General features: G+C 50.8%; 1 protein-coding gene across 1 annotated transcript; it reads left to right on the forward strand.

Moving 5' to 3' along the window:
• The first annotated feature begins 2,570 nt into the window (after positions 1 to 2,570).
• ACER1 (alkaline ceramidase 1) lies at positions 2,571 to 12,683 on the forward strand. The gene is made up of 6 exons (XM_009484287.1): positions 2,571 to 2,663; positions 9,074 to 9,188; positions 9,567 to 9,705; positions 10,825 to 10,962; positions 11,556 to 11,693; positions 12,515 to 12,683. The coding sequence occupies exons 1-6, from the start codon at positions 2,571 to 2,573 to the stop codon at positions 12,681 to 12,683; spliced, it is 792 nt and encodes a 263-aa protein (XP_009482562.1).
• The last annotated feature ends 14,320 nt before the right edge of the window (positions 12,684 to 27,003 follow it).

A 27,003-nucleotide genomic window follows, 5' to 3' on the forward strand; every position in this document is an offset into this window, starting at 1 on the left:
AGTGGCTCGAATTTAACCCCTGAAAATGAGGCAGCATCAGCTTGCCGCATGCTTTTTGGTGAAAACTGGTTTATTGGTTTTTAACCAGCTCTGCAAGGGAGGCTGTATGGATCAGTCCCTCCCCTGGGAAAAACAGGGTTAGGATCAGGGTGTGTGCGCGTGTGCAGGCAACCTGCCTAGGGGCACACCGATGATTTCAGAGTGCATTTCTACCCGCTCTTCCAACCTTTCCAGCTCACGCTTCTCTGCCCTCCCTCTCTGCCCCTGCCCATTTGGGCGCAGATATAAACCCTCCAGCCAATATGTTTCCTTTGGGGGACTGGAAGGTTTGCCTGGAGGGTGCGCATGGCTCTTTTCTCATCCCAACGCTTTCCCTAGAGACGGAGCAAGGGTATTTCCTGGCGGCTGCTCCCGGTGAGCTCACACCGTGGGCACTCCTTCAGAGCTAGAGCGGCAGGGCAGGTTACTGCTCCAGCTTTGCTAGAAACCTTGGAGCGCCCGACGCTTCGCCTCACCGCGTGGAAGCAGTGCTGGTCTGTCTCGGGGGAACACAGGTAAGCCAGGCTGGGATGAGAGGTGAGCAGCAAGCCAGCAGACACTGGGCACTCCGGTCACTGCTTCAGTTTTTCTGTTCCCTTTTTCTTCTTCTGTGTCATGCCTCCTCCATCCCTTCACCATCTCTTGGCTGAGGTCTGTTCAACGAGAGGATGGGATTTACCATCTTGGGTATGATTCTTTTTTTGCCCTACACAGCCACTTGCATTGCTGTAAAAGCATAATGCAGAGCACCAGGGATCAGGGGAGAGTCACTGTGTTGCGAATGAGCACATGGAAACCCAAGATCATGAAGAGTCAGACCTCAAACCAATCTGTCTGCCATCTATTTTATTTTTCTTCTGTAGCTGTGATCTCACCTGCTCTGGGGAACCAGCCAGCCTGGATTAAAGGGAGGGCATCATTAACTTGCAATTGTAAAAGAACGGTGGAGGTTTATCCACAAGTCAGTTTATCTGGTTGGAGCAGGAGGTTACAGAAGAGCTTGTTTGTATTAGTGTTACACGCCTGTGTTTTCTCCCTTTGAACTTCTTCTTGGGAAGAGAAGCAGAGGAAGCTGTGGTAGCTTCACACCACTGCGCACCTACAGTAACTGCTGAACTCGGTGGTGTTGCTCAGCTGACACCGGTGTAAAGAGGGACTTGACTGTTTCTCCGCAAGAACGTGATCAACTGATGAGTGGTTTTAAGATAAACTTCCTTGTGTTAGACAGCTGAAAGGATTTTCAAAGAAAAGAAAACTCTCCAAAAACTCTGTTTTCCACCCCTTAGTACCAGTGCCTTGGGAGCTCAGAGATGCTGCTGAAGTGCTTGGTGTCACCCTGGCACCTGCTCATTCTGCAGAGCTAGAGAAGCACAGCCGGATGGGTTAGTTCAACACTGCATCCAGGGACTTAACTGCCTAGTTCCAGGGAATTTCTGTGGCTCTTGTGTACCAAATACTCAGCTGCTAGGGTTTGGATGGTGCTTCCAAACACCTCTAAGGTTGGCACCCATCTATCAGCTTCTAAAATAGCTCCAAAGTCTCAAGGATCTGAAACAAAATATGCCAAATAGGGAACTTGATCAGAACTTTTCCTTTTTCAAACGAATAAAAGAGGGCTGAGAAATGATGCTCACACTGAAGACAGGAAAGTCTTTAGCATGGGGAAAAAAAACAGGCAAAAGATTTTTTTTTTTTTTAGAATCCCACTCATAACTGCAGCTTCTGCCACTGCCAGAGGCCAGGCTGGGGGACCTGGCAGTGGACAGCCCACTCGAGGTGTGAAGCTCTGATGCCTTTCACTGGGAAACCAGGACGGGGCTTGCATGGGAGCGCATTCAAAGTGAAATCACTGCCACTGAAGAGACACCTCCCACTGAAAAGATACCTCCCAATGCTTTTGCTCTGCACCCCCAGGACCCTGGTAATACCCAGGCTCTGTGCTGGTGCTCCAGGGCTGAGCTTGCACAAGGTGAGCTCCAGCCCTCAGGAAGATGCTGAGAAACGACTGAGAACAGAGCCAATGAGCAATAAACCCTGTGGAGTTGTCCACTCCCAAAAGGTAGCTCACAGCCCACAAAGTACAGGGACGTCCTCTTGGCAGAGAGATCTGAGTCATAAAGAAAGTGAAGAGAAGGGAGAAGACAGGGCAACAAGGACAGGGCTGAAATGGGGAAGCATCGTGTGGCAGCGACGACCCCTGATGAGAGATGTTAATGCCATGGCTGGGGCTGTGGCCACCATTCCCTGGCTCAGAGTTCAAGAACATTTCCTCGGGTGATTTGTCACTCCTGTGTCATGGGGACAGAGGAGGAAATATTCTGCAATATGATGCGTGCTGGGAAGAGGATGAGTCTTTCATAGGAGGGTAAGGATGCTGTGCCTGAGCAGGCTGGTGCAACGCGAGCACGTGTGTGTGCAAGGGGCAGGCAGGCAGAGCGCGCTTCTCCCCTTTCCTTTTGGGTGTGCAGCACACTCCTTCCCCGGGTGCAAAACTAACCCGCTCCTCTCCCTTTTGCAAAGGTGGTCCGACAATGCCGAACATATTTTCCTACCAGAGTGCCGAAGTCGACTGGTGTGAAGGCAACTTTGAGCACTCGACAGTCATTGCGGAGTACTACAACACCGTGAGTGCGGGCGCATCCGAAGGGCAGGCTGGGGTGCGAAGGCAGCCAGCTCCAGGCACCCAGGAGCTGCTTTTAGGAGACGAGATGGGACAACCTTGTTTTCTCTCCTCCTGCTCACTCCTTTGAACTTCCTGGTTTTGGAGGGTGCTGGTATGGGGAACATTTTCTGAGCTTCAGGTAAATCATGGGACTTTTATTGCTTACAACAGCCAGTTGCTCACAAAACGAGCTGGGGTCAGGGGTACTTCTGGCACGTGTGGGGTTGAGTTCCCAGTGAGAAAGCTCTGGAGGTGCTCCTTAGCCCAGATTTGTGAGATCCTGTTATACCAGTCCTGCAGCTCTCCTGCCAACTGGGGTAAGTCCCACACAGGGCTCATATATTCCAGCTAAACGTACAGGAGTGGCAAAATGAGAGACAGCACTTGCATGAACCGTGTCAGGCAGGTTGGGAATCCGGAACTTAGGACAGAGGAAAGCTGATGCATGAGCCAGTTTCACCTCCTATGATCCTTTATAATTCAGACTCCATCCAGCGCCAGTCCCTTGAATACAGACTTCCGGCTTAAGAGCGGCTAGAAGCATCCATGTCCGTCTGCAGAGGACTTGGTGGATAACCGGTCTCTGCAAGCATGCCCTTCTACCTCAGAGCAATTACAGGCCAGCAGGGGTGTGAGGCATGTGGATTTACAACCTTCCAAAGGCCTTGTTTACAACTTTTAGCAATTACTGTCTAACACTAGAAGTCCTTGTTCTCATGGAAATGTCTCTTCCTCTTTTTCTAAAGCATTTCCTGCTTTTAATAAATTGCCTATAATAACGATAATTCCCTCACCCGAGTCCCGCAGCTCCCAAGCTCTAATTGCCCAGCCAGAGTCTCAAAGGAGGGATGCTCGGGCTATATATAGTCTCTTCTCTTTGAGACAGTTAACAAATAAAGATCTGCCAGTCCAGACCAAATCCTCCTTCCCTCTGGCATCCAACTGAATGTGTTGTGCTGTTGCCTGTTTACTGGCGCTGCATCCCTGTCAGATGGGCTCAGAGCTGCAGAGCAAGGCATAACTAGCAAGGAGGTAGAGAAATCACTTATACTCACATCAGCATTTCAAATGCAGCTGGAGATGCCAAATGCCTCTGCGTTTTGGAGTGTCGCTGGCAACACTGGAGAGGGGCTGATTTCCACAAAGAGCAAGAAGTCTGACAGCTATGTTTTTAATCAGAATTCATCCTGGGAGATAAATTTGCCTAACCTCCTAGTTTAGTACATAGGCAGCGCTTTTCAAATGTGTCTTTGGAGCTGAGACCCCATTTTCACAAGGATCCTGATTTACATCCAGACTGTCCAAGTGGGTCAGGATCCTTAACACACCAAGAAGTATTTTAGGAGCTCTCCAAAAGCACTTACGTGTCTAACTTCTCTGCGGCACACTGCTAGACACCAGTTGGTGTGGCCAGATGCATAACTGTCTTTCTTAGGACCTAAAGCCTTAGGACCTAAAACATTGTCTTTCTTAGGACCTAATTGTCTTTCTTAGGACCTAAAACATTAACTCTTAGCTGCCTAGGTTGCTTTGTGGCACAGGTTTCTAAATTATGTAGCTATTCCTGAAGATCTTACCCAGGTGCCTAGTTCTGGACAGAGGTCCCTACTAGCCACAGCCATCTCCCGTGTTTCCATACTACACCACCTTCGAGGCACCGGGCTTCTCTGGATGAATTTGCACAAGGTAGGACTGAGACAGTGCAATACCAAGGAACAGAGATGTGGGCAGAGCAAACCCTGCAGGACTTTTTCCAGTGATTAAACTAGCCCGTGTTCCTTTCTATATGTGAACACAGGGCACCTCTTTCCCAGCAGAGAAAGAGGGTTTTTTGGTCCCTGCACTGATCTCCTCCTTGCCAGGCTCGATTTTATGATTCCACAGAGCTCAGCAGAGTGCCTGTGCAGGCAGAGGGTACCACTTCTGCAGTTTCTGTCTTAAGATGTGATTCCTATTTAGAGAAAGCAGCAGAGAACCAAACCTGCCTTGGCAGTTGCCTGCATCAGGGCTGGCATATGATCTCCTGTCCAAACAAGGGGAGACAAGAGAGCAAACTCTCCTAAAAACTGCTGCTGTCTGAGCATCTGACAACAGCCCCAAAGGCTGCACCATGCTCAGGGCCAGAGCTTGTATCCAAAAGCGGGCAGGAGCATCACTTACATGGGCATCACCCCTTCCTCAGTCTGCACACGCTGGCTGGCATTGCCTGGCTCTCACCCCTTGCAGCAGCACCAGGGGAGCCCTCCTCATGCTCTGGACTCTCTCGCAGGATCGGGATCCTTGTGATGTGCCCTGAAGGGGGGACTGTAGAAATCAGACCAGACTGAGATCCCTAGCTATCCCTGATGGCTGGCAGCCTGTTGCAGATCCAGCTGGGGCTCAGGGCACTATCTCAGATGTGATCCTAACAGCCTGGATCTCCTTCTCTTCTCTCCTCCATTCATTTGTTCCCCATATTCAGATTGCTTTCTCCCTGCGGCAAGCTTTATCGGCCTTATCTCACTGGCCTGCCCTGAGATAATTATAACAATATTGACTTCAGCGCCAGTTTGCCAGAGTTTTAGACTAGCTGGGAATCCAGCCAGCTCCTACCAAGACTCCTGTACCACTAAATCAGTAGGGCTTCCTAATGGAGCATCGTCTTCAACATCTTCCCAACACTGCCCGGGGCTCAAGCAGGGTAGTTTTGTGCCAGCAGCAGCGATGTGCTGCTGAGAATTGCTCTGTGCCAGCTGCACTCTCTCAGGTCTGCTTGGGTGGGATGCTTTTTTTTAGAAATAAGCACCAAGGGTATGAGCAAAGAATGTAAACAGTGTCTTTAAGTACCTAATAATACCTAATAATACCTAATAATACATGGTGGCTCGTGATTGGATACAGTTCAGCAACAAAGCACTAACTATTTATAGTGACTCAGTGACCCAGAAATTTATTGTCTTCTCCTGTTCGTAGGAGAACAGTATTGTGCTACATGAGGGTCATCAGTCAGGGACTTGTCTTTCTACCCTCATTTCTTTCCTGAAATGACTGATCCAGGATGCTGGCAATGACACCCAAATCCTCAGCTCTCTCTCTGGCAAAGCTGGAGGAGCTCTGACACTGCTGTATATCCAGAGCTCGTGTATGCTTCATCGATCAGCGGAGATAAGCTGAACTGCAGGTGCAAATTACCTAGCTATGCCCAGACAAGCACTCACTTTCAGAGTGTGTCAGAGCCGTGGCACGCGCCCCGGCGCTCCGCACGGGCTCAGTAACCCCACGGCGTCGCAGACGCATCGCACTCTCGCCTGCCCAGAAAGTCCCGTGCAGGAGTGCGGCAGCTCCTTGCCTGGCACTCTGCAAACACTAGACAAACAGCTGTTTCCTGCCCCAAAGCACTGATGTGACATTGCGATGTCAGGACATGCAGCCTCATCTTCTGCTACACAGGTCTGGCTATTAGGAACTTGCTATACAGGTCTGGAGAGCTTCTGAGATATTCACTTCTGTCTTTGGCCCTGTGGGCTCTTCTGTCAGCTAAAGCTGGTTTGCTGGCCTTTAAGTGAATGAATGCACTCCAATGAGTCTTGCAGAAATCTCCTTTCACTGCAGAAAATGCCTGCCTTGAGTAAGGACCAGCACATGCCTTGGCTGCTATTGCACTGTTGCCATGCTCACAGAGCCAGGCAGAGCTCTGCAGACCAGCATCTCCTGTCCCAGTCTGTATCGGAGGCTTGTTCTCACCCTGTCATGGATGGAGATGCAAACAGGTTCTCTGCAGGTCTCTCTCTCCATGTTAGGTTGCAAAGTGCCAAGCTGCGCAAGCCCTGGGGCTTTTCCCATGATCCTGCTAATGCGCCAGCATTAAAGCCATGTCGCTGATCGCGGTCTCGCTTTTCTCCTAGTAAAAGAAGCAAATGCCAATATAGGCGGGCTTGAATTAAGCACCTGGAGCAATAACTCACACTTGTTAGGAAGCGGGACATCACTGTGAGCTCACACAATGAAAAACCACAGGGCTAAGTCACTCTCACAGGTCAAATCACACCTCAGCTCCGTCACCACTCTCTTATCTCCCTGGCACCCTGGGCAGAGCTGGTGCCTCCTGGCCAGCACGACCCAGCTAGGTATAAGTAGAAGCTGTGCTGGGGGAACTCAGAGTGAGCAGAGACTCTGGAAAAACTTCCTAATGGGAGTACTGGGAGCAAAACCCTCCTAACCACATTGGAGATGGAGCTTGCCACATCCTAAAGGGAAAATATAAGACAGCACTTACAAATCAGGGCTTGGATCCGATAAGTGATGAAGACCCTGTCCCCCCCACAGATGCGGTTTTGTAGCGGCTCTCCCCTAAGCTCTGAGTTTGGCTGCTCTGCAGGGAATCTTTTCGACCCTATTGGCGCGGTTGCCCTGATTATCACTCCCCTCTGCTATCTGACCTTGCACATCTCATACTGAATTAATGACGCGATAACATTGCTGTCATGTCATTAATGGCACAGTTGCAATGCCCACTGCAGCAGGCATTCAGACCTCTCTATATGCAATCTCAAGGTCCTCACTTCAACGTGCATGCTGGCACTTGCATACTGTTGCCTTTTCTGCAAGCATTTGCTCTCTTCTTGCTATCCCTGCTTGTCTTCCAAAAGCCCCTTTAACCATTTCACAGGGAAAGAAATGTTTGCAACACAGTTGTTAGTTTAACACACGGTTTGGTTTCTCAATCATTTCTGAACAGTTTGACCTCAAGTGTGCAAGTGGGACCAGCACTTCTCTTTTCATAGCTGGAATGGGAACAGGCCTGGATTTGGCTCCAAGCACCTACAGAAAACCAATACACTTGGCCTGAGGACTGCTGTTAATGGGAGCATCAACTTGTTTCATGAAAGCCTTGGTGAAATTCAAGATTAATCTCCAGGTGTTAAAGGGAATAGAGACCTTACATTAAGCGTGAATTGTGTTTCCCTCTGGAATATGAGAGGGTGTGTTTCATATATATGACAAAATCCCTGTGATTTGTAGCCCTGTTACCATAAACTTAGATCCCGTTGGGTGTCACGAGCCAAGCGTCGATTTTGCAGTTTACCTGGTGCATGTAAGGGCTGCTGGGGGGTGAGACTCCAGCTGTGGAGGTCAGATTCCAGGCTTGGGGTCTGGGCCAGCGTCTAGCTGGAAGATGAAAGGAAAAGGGTTGTCAGGGTGAGATGAAAGTCACCCTGGTGGCTTGCCAAATGGCATTGTAGCAGATGGCTCTGCCCTGCTCTTCCAAAGCCCCAAAGAGCTGTCTGGCAGGTAAAACGTGGCACCATAGTCCCAACCTTTCATGAGCAAGAAAGATTTTCCCTAGGGAGGCTGTGCTTCCCTGTGATATCCCTTTACTGAGTTTGCAAAATCAGGTGAAAAAGCCGGGGTAAGAACCCATAGAGGGTAAGGATTATTTCAAACTTTATTCCCCCGTAGCTGCAGGGTGGAGCGGGCCTGATCCAGCAGACAGGTCCAGGCTTTGGGCACTCGCTGCTCCTCCCCAGCTCCCACATTTTGCCCATCAGCATCTGCTGTTCCCCAAAGCACTGGCACCTTCAACCAGCCCAGACAGCAGCAACAGGCTGAGCCCCAGCATCATCCCGTCCTCCCCAGACAAATCAAAGTCTGTCAATGAAGCAATTTTGCAGAGTTGGAACTCAGGGCAGAATAATTTCGCTGCATTCATTTGCTAGGTATGTTTAAAGGAGGTTTATGACTTCATGTAATTGCTAGTGTCCAGAATACCTCCCCCCGCCAGGCCAGGTGCCTTCACACATGACACTACAGGATGTCACCTCAGTCCTGTTCCCACCCACCAACCTCCCGCTTTTCCTGCTGCTCTCCACCACACCTGCTCCCAGTTAACGCTGGTTTCCCTGACTGTGGCTTGCTGTGGTGGCCCAGCTCCTCACACCCACCCAGACCCTCACAGGGGGCTGCCTGCTGGCTGAAAGGGGCAGAAGACATCCAGGGAGTTTTTGGCAGGTCTGGGTTGACAGGAGAGGGAGATGGCTGCAAACAGAAGAGCTTTGGCAGCTTGCTGGAAGACACTGGGTAGCTGAAGCTAAACCATCACCCAAAAGAGGCACATCAGCTTATCCTGGGCTTGTTGGCCCCAGAGGTGCCTGCAGGGAGAGCACAGACGTCTGCAGCCATTCCTTTCACAGCAATAGCCGCCTTTCTAGTTCCAGCCTCGCTTCTCGAGAAACGCCTCTGCCCTCTCCCTGTGCCAAGAGTCATACCTGCCTCCACGCGATGCTTTCCACTAGAGATCAGTATCCTCTTTGCACATGGAGATACTGAGGCACATGGTGGGATGGGACTTGCACAAGATCATGCAACAAGCTGAATGTGCCTCTTGTTTTTCAGATCAGCAATGTAAGCTTCTTTGTCCTTTCTCCTGCCCTGCTCTACCTGAACCGGCAGTACCGTCAGCAGCGCGCCTTGCCCTTGTATTTCTTCTCTGGTCTGCTCTTCTGCGTAGGTGGGTGCCAAGGTTGCGAGAAGACCAGACAGGTTGCCAGAGTACCCAACTGTTCATTCATGACACCTTTGGCTTTGGAGGCTGGTTCTTAGTGGCCAAAGCACTGGGGCAAGCTGGGGTGGGAAACCGAACAGCCACGTCTGTTTGAAGCCCTGCAGCTCATGGTTCCTGCTGGCTGTGGATGCACAGCTTCCAGCCCAGTAAATTCCCGTGGTGCTGTGTGGACTGACTCACTCAAGTCTCCATGAACGCCAAGGTCCATTCCCTGCCCTTCGGGAACGGTGTGTCTTTAGGAATGGCCCCCAAGAACTTCCCAGGCCAGATGGGCTTGTGCGAGGATGGAGCTTTGCTGATGCAAGCTGCCCTTGCTCCTTGCAGGTATCTTCTCCATGTACTTTCACATGACCCTGAGCTACGTGGGACAACTCTTGGATGAGCTCTCCATTCTCTGGACGCTGGCTGTGGCATATGCCTTTTGGTACCCAAGGGTTTACTTCCCCAGGTTCATCAAGAGCAGGTATGAGTCACAGGAACATAGGGCTGCAGGCTCTGAGGGGAGGGTTGGGTCATTGACATTGATGCGTGTGACCCACAGATCCCAGCCCACTGCCGGCTCCCCTGCAAGGGGTCAGCGTTGAGGTTACTGCAGTTTGCTTTAGGACCAGACCCTCCATCACTCAGTGGTGGATGTGCTGACAGAGGAAGAGGAAGAAAGCCTCCCATGGGGAAGGGCTGTGCTGAGCTCCTGTCAACTGGAGCTGCTTGTCTTTGCACAGTTGCAGAGGAAACTTTGCATGGAGAATTTCAAAATTAATTAGGAAATTACATGTTCCTGAGCACTGACATTCAATTACCCATGCTGTCAAACTGTCATAGCATCCCCTGCCATCCACAGAGAGCTTTCCCTGAAGGCTGATGGGGTTTCCCATAGGACAAGCTGGTCCAAGTTAACACCCCACATTTCAAAGGTTGTTTGCAGGAGGGCTGGCTGGGCTAGAGGAGCTCAGCAGAAAGGATGGGGATACTGGGTGAGCATGGATCAGCGGGAACAGGAACCCAGCAGGGCTTTGCTCAAAGGATGGTCCCGTCCTGGCAAGCTTGCTGGAGCCCTCTGAGCCAGCCCAGTTAGAAGCCTTGCAAAGGCCTGTTCCAAGTCTGCTCTTCCCATGCCAAAGAGGAGGTCACCAGGAGTTCACTGTGGAGACTTGGTTGGGGGAGAGGGGAAGGGACTTGGGAAGAGATTTGCATGTGAAAGGCCCCTCTGAACCCTATTGTTGTTCAGTCAGCCCAAATCTGCATGTTTGCACGGCTCAAGCAGCCGCTGCTAGGACTCCTGCTTTGCAGCCCTTCCCTGTGCAAAGCTCCCGATGCCTTTGCCTCCCAATGCTCGTCTCTGGCATGACCATGAAAGCGCACAAGTTACCTTCTGGGCTGTGTTCTCCACCCTGTCAAGGACTAACTGGGTGGCTTTTGGTAAAGCACAGATACAAACAGATACCCTTGCCTTCCTGCCAGGACTACCGCAGAGGCTGGAGAAGGGTTTCCTCTCTCAGGCAATGAGCAGGACCTCTCCCATCCTTACCCTTCCATACTGTGAACCTTGGGGGCACTGACACTCACTCCCAACTCCCTTTAGGAAGCATTTCTTCTGGCTGAGTGGTGTCACCACTGTGATCAGTACCTTGATGTCCTTCATCAAACCAGCATTCAATGCCTACGTGCTCAACTGCATCGCCTTCCACCTGCTGTACCTGACATGGTGTGAGCTGAAAAAGTAAGGAGGGGGCTGAGAGGGGTTATCTGCAGGTCCATTGCACGGTCCTGGCAGGCTCACGTGCAGCAGTGACTCTGTGCACAACAGTGAATGGAGCCCAAGTCTTCAACAGACACATGTTGGACTATCAGCTCTGCAAAGAATTGGGGCAGCCTGGGAGGGACCCAGGAAGAGGCACAGGCAGGACTGTGGGCAGTGGGGTACAAGAAGGCCATCTGGCCCAGGTGCCACGCAGAATGGGGACAATTCATGGGACAAGTACATCTTCTCCTCCCCAGCTGCCACCTCTGCAGCTCTTTCCCCTTTGTGGGGGATTTGGGAACCAGTGTGGGCCTGGGAGAACCCCCCAGGAGAGGGGAGAAGGACAGGAGTGCCCTGGCATCTCCTAGCATCATCCTCACCCACAGAAAGTCAGAAACCCCCTCTACAGAGCCACTCTTCTCCAGTTCTTGTGGTCTGATGAATACTCTCCAGAAGAAACTCGCTAGGTTTTGCTCTGTTGCATTAGCACTTGCAGACAGGAACCAGCTCTCTTTAAAACTCTTTCCTTCCAACACGACACCCCACTCCCTCTCTCTCGCTGTGTCTTCCAGGTGCAATGACAAAAGGGTTCACCGGACAGCCGCGGCCATGGTCGTGTGCTGGGTACTGGCCATCAGCAGCTGGATAAGCGACAGGTGGCTCTGTGGGCTCTGGCAGGCGATCAACTTCCCCTACTTCCACAGCTTCTGGTAAGGGCTCCAGCGCAGAGGCAGGAACCCCAGCTCAAACATTTCAGGGGCTGAAGGGCCACAGCTAAGGAGAGATGGCAGCAGGGTTGTGATACTCGACCAGGGAGCAGCCACATCTCTGCCCAACCCTCTCCCCCCTTCCTCTGTCGCTATTGACGCTGCTCCTCACTCTGGCCCCAGCCCAAGGATTTGGTCTTAATCACTGCTTAATATCCCTCACCTCCTCCACACCAGCCAAACAGTGTTTTGCAAGTGAAATTGTTCTAAAAGTCCCTCCAGGTAAGCAGTTTGTTTTGAAAGGGCTGCATCTGCTCTCAGGAAGCTGCATGAAGTACGATGTTCTTTGAGTTATTTTAATAGCCAAACTGAAAGACAGTGATTCGCTTGGGCAAGACATTTCAGTGCCTGGCCAAGTGTGGCTGTAAGCGCTGCACACAGCACGCATTCTCAGGTTCATCCTCACAAATCACTGGGATGACTGGGACAGATACCCAGTGCTGCTAGGCTAGGCCAGGCAAGGTGGAATGGGTGGGTTTGTTTGGGGCTTAAGTCCCCTATACCACCCCATCCCCTCCGCACAACGAATTGTCCCAGCCCCAGCTCACAGAGCTCTTCTAGGATTCCCTCCTAAGCACAAACCCTGCAGGACCCGCACTCCCTGCAGCCCTCATGCATCAAGGGATTGGGACCTTTGCGCGCCATTGTGGGACCCCTTGGCTCTAGCCTCACGGTGGCAACGCCAGCCGCACACCGCTGCAAGGTGCAGGAGGAGCAGATAGAGTTACCCCTGTCCAACACATGGTTTTTTGTTTCCTTGCCAGGCATGTGCTGATAGCCATGTCCCTCCTATACTGCTGCCCGCTGGTCATCTACTTTGACGTCAACTATGAGATGCCATCGTTCAAGCCAAAGCTAGGATATTGGCCCAGCGACTCTTGGCCTGTCGCGGTGCCTTACATTGCCCTGGAGGAACCCCACAAGCGGTGCTAGAGCCGGTTGCCCTCAGGCATCCCTCGAGCACGGGGTGCGTGATGCACACATGTGCGTCTGCATGGGGAACACCTCAGCTGTGCGCCTGTTCCTCGGACGAGGGCAATGAGGCTAGCGGATGGGGAAGGGAGCAGCTGAGGCCTCGTGGTGCTGGGCATGAAGCAGGGTGGGAGCCCACAGGTGCCTTGGAAGACTCTGCCCAGACTGGCATCCGGGGAACCAAAGATCTCCTCCTCCAGCAGATCCCCACTGAGAAGGGGAGGGAGATGGTGCTTCTTCTGTGTCTTCTGCATTACTCAAACAGCAGCACCCCTTGCTGACAAGGGCACAGCGGAGAACACAGAAGCCAAACTGGTGACAGCTGGGTTTGTTGGGGCTGCTCTAATTATTATTATAAATTTTATTTATTGATGTATGTGGTCTTGCTCAGGAGAGCTGTGCATTAAAGCTATGGACACTGACTTGTACTGAGCCCCTTTCTTTCCCCTGACTGCACCACATCCCCTGTTATCCGCCAGTCATTCCCACAGGCAAGGCGGCCAAAGCTCTCTCTGACCTAGGGAGAGCTGTTTATAAAGAGAAATTCTCCTGGGTGACAGCCCAAAAGAGGTTCTGCTGGCCCAGGTCCTGAGGTGCTCTACCCCAGGCTCTACCCCTTCTTCAACCCCCAGTGGCCCTTGTTCCTCCCCAGCTCTGACAAGTCTCCCACAGCCACGTGTAACTTGGCAACTCCTCTGCTCACTGAAAGGGCTGGCCGGTGGCAGAGAGTGAGGTAAGGAGCCAGTACATTACATAAACATGTTGGTACCTTTGCAAGAACAAAAGATGTAAAGCCTCAGAGAAAGACCACTGCTGTGCCATGGGTACAAAGCGATGCTTTCCAGGTTCTCCCCACAGTGTAACAGCGAAGAAGTTGCTCTCGCAGCCTCGGGACGCACTCCTGTTCTCCGAGCCTTGCTGCATTACAGTGATGAGCTGAACCATGTCGTGGGTCTGGGTCCTCACACAACCAGCGGGGACTGGCTCTGGAGAGCACCGAGAGCTGGCAGAGCAGCTGAGGTTGGCTCCCTGCAAAGCAGCCAGAACAAGGTAATGTCACCCCAGGGGCCCCAGGCTTTTTGGGCCCCTGTGAGTAAAGCAAAAGCACTCTGGGCTTAACGTCTGAGGCAGAAGATGCTGCACAGCGCCCGTGCCGTGGCCCTCCCGTGGCCGCTGCTGCCTCGTGGGTCCCTCTGCAATGGTCCCCAGAGCCACTAGATGGCAAATTTGGCTCATGAACCCCGAGCAATATTTCATCGTGGGAAAGGGATGCAGTGCGCAAGGACTGAACTCCCAGGCCTGGTCCCCCTGCCCTCTCCATCCCTTGGCACCCGTCAGACACCTCTCCACCAGCATGGCCACCGACGAGACACCTGCACAAGGTGCAGGACAAGGGGGACTCGGGAGCTCCAGCCTTCGCATGCCCTTGCCGCCCCGTGCCGGTGCCCATCTCCTCCTCCGTTTGCCTCTTTGTCTCTCCTGCAAGCCGTCACTCTCGCCTCTCCTCTCATCACCCCGTCTCCCTTTCGCTGACCCTCCCCGTTTCGCTCCCTCTTGCTCTCCCCCCCGCCTCACCCCTTCCCCAGCCCATCACATTCTTCTGCAGCCTATTAATAACTTCTGGGCAATTGCACCGGGTCCCCGCTGGGCTCGGCCCCTCCGTCGGCGCTGCCCTGCGCAGCCACTGAGCGCGCCGGCAGCAAGTTCAAAAGTGCAGCGGGGCTTTCACAGCCCCTCTCCCCGTCAGGGGGTGGAGGAGGCCGCTCGAAAAGAAAGGCCGCGTTGCCAGGGAGCCTGGCACAGGAAAAGGGGGTCACCTTCACCTCCGACAGGACCGCCGGAGATGGACAGGCGCCAGCAGCCCTGCAGGCCGGAGATGCCGAGAGAGCCGCGAGGGGATGGAGGCTGGGGCGTGGGCCAGGAGGGCTAATTGGCCACCACCGGCCGTGGAGCCGGTGTGATGCTCGGCAGAGGAACCCAGCGGCAAAATCCCCCGTGCAGTATGGTAATAAGGGAGGTGTCCCAGGCGCCACTGCCTTGAGAACAATGTTGCTGCAGTTGAGTGACTGTAACAGGCCCTGATGACAGCCGGGGCCGCGTTAAAAATGCCTATTCAAGCAGATCAAGACATTGAGAGGCCTCGTGGGGATCTGAAACCCTCAGGGATTTCTGGATGAAGCCAGAAGCTGAATCCCCAGCCCTGGGAACCTGGGGGGGGGAAAGAAAAAAAAAAAAAAAAGAAAGAGAGAAAAGAAAAGAAACCCACAAAGCAGCTTTAAAAGGACTGCGGTGCCTGAGGCAGGGCCTCCTGCTCCAAGCGGGGCTGGAGCCTGAGAAAGCGAAGCGGCCCTGACACCAGCGTGTGACTGCAGTCCGGGCATCCCCGGGGCTGCACAGGGTTATCTGAGGCTGGGGTCGCACCTCCAAAAGGCCCCTGAGCTGCTGGGGATGCTCCGTCCTTCCTGCCAGGGAGCCACGGCTCCAGCCTGCGGGGCGCATCCTGCGCCGCAGAGCCGACAAACACCCCGTAAAAACGAGCGGGGCTGCCAAAGGGACGAGTCAGGGCATTTTTGCCTTGAGCTGAAAGGGGTCCTGCAGAGATGACCAGCACGCTGAACGGCTCAAGATGGGAGCCCTCCGAGGGCGAAAGGCAACGGTGGCTCCTTCTGAACGCCCCCAGGCCACGGGGAGTTCTGATGGTACCGGCTGCACCGGGACCCTTGGCCGCGCGAGTGCCTCTCCTGGACCGGCCAGCTGGCTCAGCAGAGCAAGGCAGGAGAGCAGGCAGGGCAGGAAGAGCTGCAAACCCCGCACTCGGGGATGTGCGTTAGGACTGGTCAAAATGAAACCTTGCCTTATTTTTGCCAGATGAGCCCTAACCCGGATCATTTCCCTGATTTGGTTCGCCATGTGGCTGCCTAAACCACAAGAAAAGAGGCAAGAGAAGGAGCAGGAATGAGGAGGAGGACAGAGGCTGCTCCTTTCAACTGATGCCAGATTAAAGACGTTGTGAAACGACATCGGTCGAGTCTATTTGGTGCAATTGCAACACAAATGAAATAATAATGTTGATAACACACCAGTCCTGCAGCATCAAGGACTAACACTTACCTGTTCGGCTGCACCGAATTGCCTCCTGCTGTTACACATTTACACTGCAGGATTTGGGTTGCAGACTGGAAACTCTTCAAGGCAGAGTGATTTATCTGTAAAAGACATTGCACATTCATGGACCTGCATAAATAATGCAGAAGTAATTAATAATAACCCAGTCCCTGCTCTTAACAATGCCAGGAGAAGAAATTGCTTCACTGGAATGTCTCTTTTGCCTTTTGCAAAAGATCTTTATTTGTTAACTGTCTCAAAGAGAAAGAAGATAATAGTTTTGAAACATGGAACGGATGTCACTAGGTCCTGGGATTTTATTGCCAGCTTGGCAATCTTTACGATTGATTTAAAGAACCCTCTGCTGGAGTCATGTTAAAACAACATGGATTCAGCTTTGATTTTTTTTTTTTTAGTTTTAATCTCCTAAGTCTGCAGTCAAAAGTTTGAAACCATGAACGCAAAGGGCTAAGAAACCCAGGAAGGAAAGAGAGAAGCTCCAAGAATAATTACCTCTAAAAGTCTTGTCTTTTCAACCCTAAGTCCTACTTTTGAGGTTTGACACAGGATTTCCAACTCAGGGGCTGGCAATTCTGTTACACCCACCTCACAACTGCTAGGAAAGATGTTTCTTTTTTTTTCACTGTTTTATTTACATCCTTACTATCCACTTCTCATATAAGACAAAATTAGCCATAGGGACATAAACAAATGCCAGGATTTTCCAGATATTGATGGCTTTTCTGGACGGATGAAAGGTACCAGGTCCTGATTAGCTGAAAGTCATATTTCAGCGAATGCTCCGTCGCCGTGTTTGCAGCCGTCAGGGTCTCGAGGTCCCCTGCCTATGTCTTTCTGTATTAGCTCACACGGTGGCTGCACACATAATCAGGGCTGGTTTTGACTAGTGATCATAGAGATGTGGGTAAAAGTCGCTTCTCAGTAAGGAGAAGCACGGCCATTACATGGCCAAATAAACCAGTTGACAAAAAATGATTTTTAATCAAAAGATCAAATGATGTCTTCAGCTGTTTCTATAAAACCCCATGATTTTGTTCCACTTAGTAAGACATTGTCACTGTTGTTTTCAGTCACTGTGTTTGTCTGACAAAGTGGTTCAAATAACTTCAATTCTCTAGTAATGGCTGCTATCAAAGTACCTAAAATGGAAGGATTAATTTTTCTGTGCCTTCACATTACAGATCAAAACATGGTTTCAATTAGGACTGTTCTCCACATTTTTTAATTCACTTTCTATGAGCATTCAGTCACTTGGGTCCCAATCCATGAGCTCACTTAAGCACATGTTTTTTTATAAATGTGTTTAAATGTAGAACCGCATCAGGTTGTTCTGAAACGGCACACTTAGTTTCACTGTCACAAATATTCAACAAAAGGCAAAGATTTATCGCAAATGCTGAAATAGTCACCAAAATTGTGCATCGGGTTATAAAATCCACAATCTGCAGCCGATGCTGCATTTATTTAGATAGGCCTTCCGTAAGAGACCAGCTGTCTCTGTTCACTAAAATGCTTAAGCATATGTTTAATTTTAAGAATATGAATAATTCCATTGGTATCAATGGCACTTGCTTACCCTTAAGAATATATTTTGCTGGGCTGGAGCCAGAAATATTGCCATGTAATGCCAATAAAGTGCAAACTGCAATATTTCTCTCAGTGCTTTCTGGGACCAATTTAAAAATTAATCAGTGAAGAACTTGTGCTGGTTTTGGCTGGAATAGAGTTAATTGTCTTCGCAGGAGCTAGGATGGGGCTGTGTTTTGGATTTGTGCTGAAAAGTGTTGATAACACAGGGATGTTTTTGTCACTGCTGAGCAGTGCTGACACCGAGTCAAGGCCCTTTCTGCCTCTCACCCACCCCAGCAGCGAGCAGGCTGGGGGCACAAGGAGCTGGGAGGGGACACGGCCGGGACAGCTGACCCCACTGACCCCAGGGATGTCCCACACCATACGGCGCCATGCTCAGCACACAGAGCTGGGGGAAGAAGGAGGAAGGGCGTTCGGAGTGATGGCGTTTGTTTTCCCAAGTCACCGTTATGCGTGATGGAGCCCTGCTTTCCTGGAGATGGCTGAACACCCGCCTGCCCATGGGAAGTGGTGAATGAATTCCTTGTTTTGCTTTGCTTGTGCACAGCTTTTGCTTTACCTGTTAAACTCTCTTTATCTCAACCCACGAGTTTTCTCACTTTTACCCTTCCAATTCTCTCCCCCATCCCACCAGCAGGGAGCGAGCAAGCAGCTGTGTGGGGCTTAGTTACCAGCTGGGGTTAAACCACAACAGAACTGTAATGTGAAAATACAAAAATTAATATATGTGAGATTTTGCTGTTTACTATCCTAATATTGCCAAGTATTAACATCCACAGAGCACTGCCAAGTGAAATCAAACCCAAATCTGTGTAACAGAGCAAAAATGGCAACAAGTGGAATTTGTTATTCATCATGAATCATCCTATCACACCTAAAGATTTACTCATGTAACATTGAATAGCATTTACCATCCTTTCAGAAAGACATCCATATAGATTAAAGACAGGGTCTGACCCCATTTGTACCATCCCCAATGTGTACTAGCTCTGTTCACCCCAGAGAGCCAGCCCAGTCTGAAGCGGATGCTTGAAAGGGAGAACAGGATCTACTCTGTAACAGCAGAAAAGTGCCTTGAACAAGGATGACTTTTAATGATCAAAATCTGATAGAGCAAAGGGTCACTAAAACCGTGATTTTGCTCTCCTGCTTACTGTGCCTTACCTTTCACAAAAGTATGAATTGCTCTGTTACGAGGAATGGATGAAAATTTCCAGATACCAAACACTTATTTGTATTTGTTCTCATAACTTCCCTCGTCACGAGTCCAACAGTACTGATGTTGCCAGTGACCCACACGGACCTGGGACATACCCCTCACTCCCCTATGACGGTATCATCGTATAAACAGCTATATATCCATATGCAAATGATTGCTGTTTTCAAGCTGTTCATGAGCGACCTCATACACTGCCCATACGGTACAGTAATATGTTTTCCACATATGTCAGATGTTTCATGACACATTTCATGCATATATTTAAAATAGATTTCATAGCATATAAAAATGCACAGGCAATGGGAGAAAATGGCCTGCATCTGCAATGTTTACATAATGCATTTCAAAATTGCATGAAATGTGTCCAAATTGATCGTATTCTTCATCTATCTAAAATATTGATGGCATATAAAATGTATGTGTAGTGGATTCACTCATGAGCATGTATTACATGCCTTATTCTGATGCCTGAGTAACAAAGGGAAAGGATTTGTTACAGCTCTGCCTCCACAGTGCAGCTACAGAGGCAATTCTCAATTCTCCCTGCGTTGGTTGAAACAGTATTTGTCGCATGTGCACGTCGCTTTATATTCCAACCCGACTCCCTTGAAACTGCCCTGGCTGGGCCTTTATGGAACAAAATCAAGCTCCAAGGGTTTTGAGACGTGCCACGCTGCTAAGATATGACTTTGCTGCAATCAGGTGCACTATTGTCTCACAGGTAGTGGTATCAGTGATAATGATTAAGTTTCAGTGGGATGAATTTCAGCATGGTAGGGCCAGCCAAATTCCGAGTCACGGGCAAGTTTGCATACCCATAGTGCAGCGTGGGGGATTATCTGAACTGCTATCATACCTGAGCTAGCTAGATTAGAGGTGGTTTGCATACATTTACATATGTGGCAACCCCACCTCCTGTTGCTGTGTAGACAGGTGAAAGCTCATTTCATATCATTGCAGCAAAACGAAGCTGTTTTTGCTGGAACAAAACAGGTTAGTTTTGCTGGAATCTGTCACAAGAGCAGCTGACCCAGAATCCGCAAAAATCAGAAATTCATACCGATTTGAATGTTACAGGCTCTGAAACGCTGCTCCGCCAGCTCCGGGATATCTCACAATCTGCTCTGAGTTTGGAGAGGATCAAACCACCAGGCTGGGTGCCCGCTGATGTTGGAAATGGCCAGTTGCTCTGAAAACCACCAAGCTGACTTACTGGGGTTGGAAATAGCAGGAACACCAGTCCCGGGAGGAAAAGGCACCACACAATGTGAGCCAGAGCTCAGGTTGCTCAGAAACATGGCAAGCATGAGTGTGCGGCCACCGGACTGCTCCATGAGCGCCCTAGGAAGGTCCAAACACTGGGAATACCTTGGAAGAGGTTATACCTCAGACAGTGTATTTGCCTGGGATAGTAATTCCTACTCGCTTTTTGGACTCTTCAATCCAGAAAACAACTCAGAACAGGCTTTTTGGTGCTGGTCAGACTCTCCTACTGATCTCCTCCCGTCATGTCCTATTTTTCAAGCTGTTTTTTTCCCCCATCTGGTATTTTTCAGTGGCCTAAAGGTTATCCCGTCTAGGGTGACAGTCGCCAGTCAGCAGGTGGCCTCTCTCTGAGCATGCAGATGACCACCTTTCAATGACTTTGGCATCAACCAAAAGAAGCCCCATGCAAAGCAGACACAAATTTCAGCAATGAGTCTCACTCCCTCCTATTGTACCGCGATCGTGTTTGCTCCCACGGGCACATAAGGTGCCTGGGCCCATCTTCTCCAGCCTGCACTTCTGCCAGCAGCTCGTATTCAGTGTCGGACAAATCCAGCCTGTGTTTGCTCTTCGTGGCAGGTCCAGCCGGCGGGCGGGTTTGGCACGGCACAGACCGTTACATCACTTGGCCAAACCTGACCTCTGTCTGTAGAGTACGAGAGAAAGGTACCGCTAGCCGACGGCTGCTCAATAGCCAGGCGAAACGAATTGATAGGTGTCAATTCAGCCCGCAGTGGACCAGTAGCTACATTATAAGGCCAACCTCACCTTTGGTGTTAATGAGGCCCCTTCATTAACAGCCTTGAGCAGAGGGGTCAGGGACTGAATAGAGACAGACTCCTTTCTCACCCAGAAAGCTGGTCCTTCTCATTCAGAATTGAAGCACGTTGGCGGGGCAGTTTGAGGACGCTTGTGCTGCCCATGTTGCATCTGCAAGGGACATGACGTATTTGTGACTATTCATCTGGCTCTTTTCACCAGCACTAAATACACAGAAAGAATAAAATAAATTCTCATTGTGTTCCCGCTTACTAAGAAAATTTTCCCTCTTCCTTCTGGTTTGGAGGGTTATTGTACGTTAAAAGGCTTTTGCATTTTTCAGTAGCTATAGTATGCTATAATTTAGATTTTCCTCAGGCACAAAAGAACTTAGTTAAGCTAAACTGTGTTACAGTGTGGGGTTTTTTTTTTTTCCTACTAGGTCCTTCATTAATAAGGGAACTAAAGTATTTCCAAGCTGTCTATAATTTTCCCCAGATGCAGCTAGTAGTTGCTAGGAGTATCTTTTTGGCAATCAGAGTTTTTGGCTATTAACAATCTGGACTTCTGCTATACTATCCTGGTGTTAAATATGTGCTGAGAATACTGCAGTGTGGAGTGTGAATTGGAGAACGAGGGGAAGGCAGAGAACAGGCAAAAACAAAATCATTTTTAGAAGAATAAATATTGCTAGGATTAACAGCTGATTCGAACAAACGCGCTTCCCTGCAGGGATCCCGATGCTGATTAGCAAACCAGGAGCCCTGCTACACCAGAACAAGCATGGCTGCAGAACGAACTCCCTCCTTCTCTCACAGCTTCTCTCTCTGTCACTGCCTGTTCTGGTTTCTCCCTGGCAGCCAACACGGGCAAGCCCTGCAGCGAGCCTGTGCCATGAACTAAAGGCAACAAAGGCCACAGACAGTAACACACGAAGCAAAGCAACACCCAGCTCCCCTCGGAGCCACCAGAGAAACTGAATCCTCTCTTGACTTCAGGTCCAGGATATTTTCTGAGGCGGTATGTAAGGACATGACACTGCTGGTGGCAAAGCCGTGGTAAGTACCAGGAGGAAGATACCTGTCCCTTATTACCTAAAATATCACCAGTTCTTTGTTTCGACTGCACGTATGTTCATCTTGGAAATGCCACAGCGCAGAGTATGGATGTGCTTCATGAAAGTAGATGAAGATCACTATAATAATTTTGCAGCCGGTAAAAGAAGGCAGTGAAATGACTTACACACGTCCAGGAGAGAACTTAGGGGTCTTTCTATTCAATCATGTTGCACATGGACACAAAGTGGAGGCGTGTATTTTCTCAGAGAAACCCTGCTCAAATGCAAGATTTGTGTCTTAATCTTTAGGTTCGTGGGACTGTTACAAGATCATCATTTTTTCTACACTGCCCGACTCTTTCAGTGCTGGAGACAGCCTTGCCTGTTGGCTGGCTGGTGTCCAAGCCACTCAAAGCACAGACTGACCACAGAACTTGCCGTCTTCAGTGCAGAGTGGAAAAAGGGAAGATGCAAGTAAATTAGTAATGAGAAAATAATAATGAATGACGACAAACAGCAAAACAAACTTGCTTCTCCAGGGATAGGAAGGGCAAGCCTCAAACATACAGACACACGCATATAAGTTGACGATGGGGCCTTACAGCGGACGTACAGCCAGCCAGCCCGATGAGTGATGCTAAGCCTACAGGAAAGTACTTTTGCTGCAGGATGAGAGGTGTTGCTTGGAGGCTGCCGAGTAGGCAGTTTGGGCATCTTGGGTTGCGTGGCAATCGGGATTGTCTGGGGGGGCTGCCAGGGTGGGGGGCTGTGTGTGTTCGGGGGGTCAATGTTGTGTTCCCGCGGAGAGGGGGAGCCGAGGAGGAGGAAGGGAGCAGCACGGGAGGAAGGAGAGGTGCCTCGAGGAGCAGTTCTGCCGGCTGTTGCCCGCTCCCCAGACAGAGCCTCAGAAAACCTGGAGTGGGCTCTGTCGCAGTCCAGCGCCTGCCAACCAGCCCTCTCGCAATAGGTCTTTGCGGACGCCTGAGTGTGGGCTGTGCTGCCCCAACTTGCACTTGACGTGACTTTCCCCACCAAAGCACTAGGAATCATCTCTTCCCAAACGCCCCAGTCGTTGCCTCCTTCAGTCAGGCTCCCCAAGACCAGCCAGGTTTGGCCTGTAAAGCGGCCGTGGTATGTACAGGCAGGAAAGAGAAAGGATGGGTTGTACCTTCCCAGGACTGTAGAGTAGCCTGTGCTGGGGGAAACACCCCAGAAATCTTTCCCATCCCTGGGTTTACCTGGCCCAGGCAGGGACAAGTGCAGTGCAAAGTCTTTTTTCCACATTATTTTCCACCAACCCCAACTCTCGGGGGAACAGAACCAGTGGTTGGCATAGTCCCCTACCATGGACCAAGCCAGATTAAACACACACCTTTCAGTCCAAGACAAGGATCTTTGAAGCAAGGCTCTGGAAAGAAAAAGAAAAAGCCCAAACAAAAATTAGGGAGAGCTGTCATGTTTCATTTGCATATTTGAATATGCAAATAAGATCTGTTTCTTATCCATTGGCACTGGCCCTACTGTAGATGGCAGCAACACAGCAGATCTCTGCCAGGGTACAGTACCACAAAGAAAGACGCTAATTGGATTTGCAGACGCTTATTGCAAAACCCAGAAGTTGCTGGAATAGATATAAAGAAACAGGAGCTCAGCCCACGGCTGCCTTGGGTGCGAAGGCACTCAGCTGACAGCTCGTTAGCTTGAGATGTCCCTGCAAAATTAGAAGTTTGGAGGAGCCTGGATGGCTGCTGGCTCCACCTTCCCCAGCACTACTCGGCACCTGAAACTCCCAACACACTCCCATAGAGCCTGGCAAATTTTCTACCCTTGGTGGTGATTTTTCTTTTTTTTTTTTTTTTGGAGCTTGAGAAGAAAAGTCGGGGGTAAGCTTCATCAGTCCTTGGGCTGGAAACCGTTCAGAACTGGGAACTGCTAGTGAAGCAAAAGCTGGTTATAGGAATTTTTCTCCTTGAGCATTTTCACAGTTGAATGTAAAGAGCTACCCCAGCACATTTTAAATTAATCCACTCGCACTACTTGTCCCAGCACAGAGCCCTGGGGTGCCGGCTTGGAGCCGGCATCAATATAATGATGTGCTTACTCTGAATGGGGCTCCCCAACTTCTTCAGTATCGTGAGGTTTAATGGCCGTATATCGCAGTGCCGGCCAGAGATGCTGTGGAAGCTGAGGTGCCTGACTCTGGGCTTCCCATCCCTGACTTGGAAGTGTCCAAGTTCCTGCTCAGATCCCACCCCAGGCCACAGAGCAGCTGAAAGCTGGGGGAGCGACTTGTGTCCAAAGCAGCAGAAGTAAATACGGGTGTGCTGAAGTGGGAGAGCAGTCCGGGTGCTGCGTTGGGAGGGCATGAGAACAACCGTTAACACCAGGCTGGGCAAAAATAAAGGCACAGAAAAATTGTCATTGATGGGAATTAAAATTAAAAGCAAATTCTAATGATGTTTCCGAGGAAGTAACAGACAACGTTTCAGGAAAGGGAAAAGTCTTGTGTGTCTGTGCAACATCTCTTGCACAAGGAAGAAATTCAGCAGAGCAAGAGTGGAGTCAAACTTGGGAAAGACGAAGACGTTGCCAGAAAAGATTCAGGCCTGGGAGCGTGTAACCACCGAGGACCGCGATGAGGCTGCGAGTGAATAGCTAGGATTGGGAGTTAGAAAATAAAAGATTTGGACCTAGGAGTCATGTGCATGGGAATAATGTCCACAATTAAAGATATCAATGAGAACTCCCAGAGAAAGAGGCCCTGTCTCAATGGAGAAGAAAAGAGACTGTCCGAGGAGATGTCTCTTGGGACCGCATCAGACAGAAACGTGGAAAATTAAAACTGGGGCACTTAAAAGAATCCAAATCAGGCTCTTTTTTGTTGTTGTTGCTGTTAACTGAAGCGATTAAGCATTTCGCTTTGCTAATATCCTCTATCAGGTTGATGAGGTAAACTGGCTCTTTAGAACGATTTGGGAACCGATTAATCCTTGCCCGTGGCTATCAGTTAGCAACACACACGGCGTTATTGGCTGACACGCATTTTTCTGCTGCCTTAGAGATCAACAAAGTATTTCAAACAAGAAACTTGCGCGAAGGAAAAAATTCTGCCGTGCATCGGAAAGACAATTTGCTCAGAAACAGGCACAAACTGCGCGTGTAGCGACGGTCCCGCCTTAATTTGAGGCTCCCAAAATCGAGCGCGCTGGCTTGTCATGTAGAGCTCTAAGAAAAGGTAAACAAAACGCACTTTTCAGATGCAAATGCCAGGCTCGGAGTCAGCAGCGGTGCTGAGAAAGCCGCGTTTGCAGGGCGGGCGGCTTTTAGCGGTGCCAGCAGCTCCTTTCTCAGCCAGGACGGTGACCTCCGGGCTCGCCACCCAGCTGAGCCCGCGGCCGAGAACCACCGCGGCTCCGAAGGAATCCCCGGGGCCATTTGCATTGCAAACACCCCCGCTCCAGAGCAGCAACGGGGATGTCGTCTCCCCCGCGCTCCCCCTCCCGGGGCGGGCGGCCCGCAGGGCCCGGGCCCCAGAGCGGCGGCGGCCGGAGGGGCTGCGGGGAGAGCGGGCGGCGGAGCGGGAAGGCGGGAACGTGAGGGACCCTGCGGGAGGGCGAGGGGAAGGTGCGGGACAAAGAGGAGAAATGAGGGGGAGTGAGGGGGGGAATGAGGGAGAGCGAGGGGGATATGGGGGAGACTGGGGGGGAATGAGGGAGAGCGGGGTTGGGGGGGGATGAGGGAGAGCGGGGGGAATTGAAACTGAGAGAAAATGGGGGACATCGGGGGGAAATGAGACAAACTGAGGGAAAATGAGGGAGACCAAGGGAGACTGAGGGGGGGAATGAGACAAACTGAGGGGAAATGGGGGACATCGGCGGGAAATGAGACAAACTGAGGGAAAATGGGGGACATCGGGGGGAAATGAGACAAACTGAGGGAAAATGGGGGACATCGGGGGGAAATGAGACAAACTGAGGGAAAATGAGGGAGACCAAGGGAGACTGAGGGGGGGAATGGGGGAGAAAATGAGGGAGACTGAGGAGGAAATGGGGGAGCCTGAGGGGGAGAATGAGGGGGAGTGGGGGGAATTAAAACTGAGAGAAAATGGGGGAGACCAAGGGAGACTGAGCGGGAGGAATGAGATAAACTGAGGGAAAATGAGGGACATTGGCGGGAAATGAGATAAACTGAGGGAAAATGAGGGAGACCAAGGGAGACTGAGGGGGGGAATGAGGGAGAAAATGAGGGAGACTGAGGAGGAAATGGGGGGGATCGGGGGAGAATGAGGGGGAGTGGGGGGGATTGAAACTTAGAGAAAATGGGGGAGACCAAGGGAGACTGAGGGGCAGGAATGAGACAAACTGAGGGGACATGAGGGAGACCAAGGGAGACTGAGGGGGGGAATGAGGGAGAAAATGAGAGAGACTGAGGAGGAAATGGGGGAGGCCGGGGGGGAGAATGAGGGAGAGTGGAGTGGGGGGAATTGAAACTGAGAGAAAATGGGGGAGACCAAGGGAGACTGAGGAGGGGAATGAGACAAACTGAGGGGAAATGGGGGACATCGGCGGGAAATGAGACAAACTGAGGGAAAATGGGGGACATCGGGGGGAAATGAGACAAACTGAGGGAAAATGAGGGAGACCAAGGGAGACTGAGGGGGGGAATGGGGGAGAAAATGAGGGAGACTGAGGAGGAAATGGGGGAGCCTGATGGGGAGAATGAGGGGGAGAGTGGGGGGAATTGAAACTGAGAGAAAATGGGGGAGACCAAGGGAGACTGAGCGGGAGGAATGAGATAAACTGAGGGAAAATGAGGGAGACCAAGGGAGACTGAGGGGGGGAATGAGGGAGAAAATGAGGGAGACTGAGGAGGAAATGGGGGAGCCTGAGGGGGAGAATGAGGGAGACCACAGCGGGGGGAATTGAAACCGAGAGAAAATGGGGGACATCGGGGGGAAATGAGACAAACTGAGGGAAAATGAGGGACATAGGCGGGAAATGAGACAAAGTGAGGGAAAATGAGGGAGACCAAGGGAGACTGAGGGGGGAGAATGAGACAAACTGAGGGGAAATGAGGGACATAGGCGGGAAATGAGACAAAGTGAGGGAAAATGAGGGAGACCAAGGGAGACTGAGGGGGAGAATGAGACAAACTGAGGGGAAATGAGGGACATAGGCGGGAAATGAGACAAAGTGAGGGAAAATGAGGGAGACCAAGGGAGACTGAGGGGGAGAATGAGACAAACTGAGGGGAAATGAGGGACA

The sequence above is a fragment of the Pelecanus crispus genome, chromosome 20, assembly GCF_030463565.1.
Source record: "Pelecanus crispus isolate bPelCri1 chromosome 20, bPelCri1.pri, whole genome shotgun sequence".
NCBI lineage: Eukaryota > Metazoa > Chordata > Aves > Pelecaniformes > Pelecanidae > Pelecanus > Pelecanus crispus.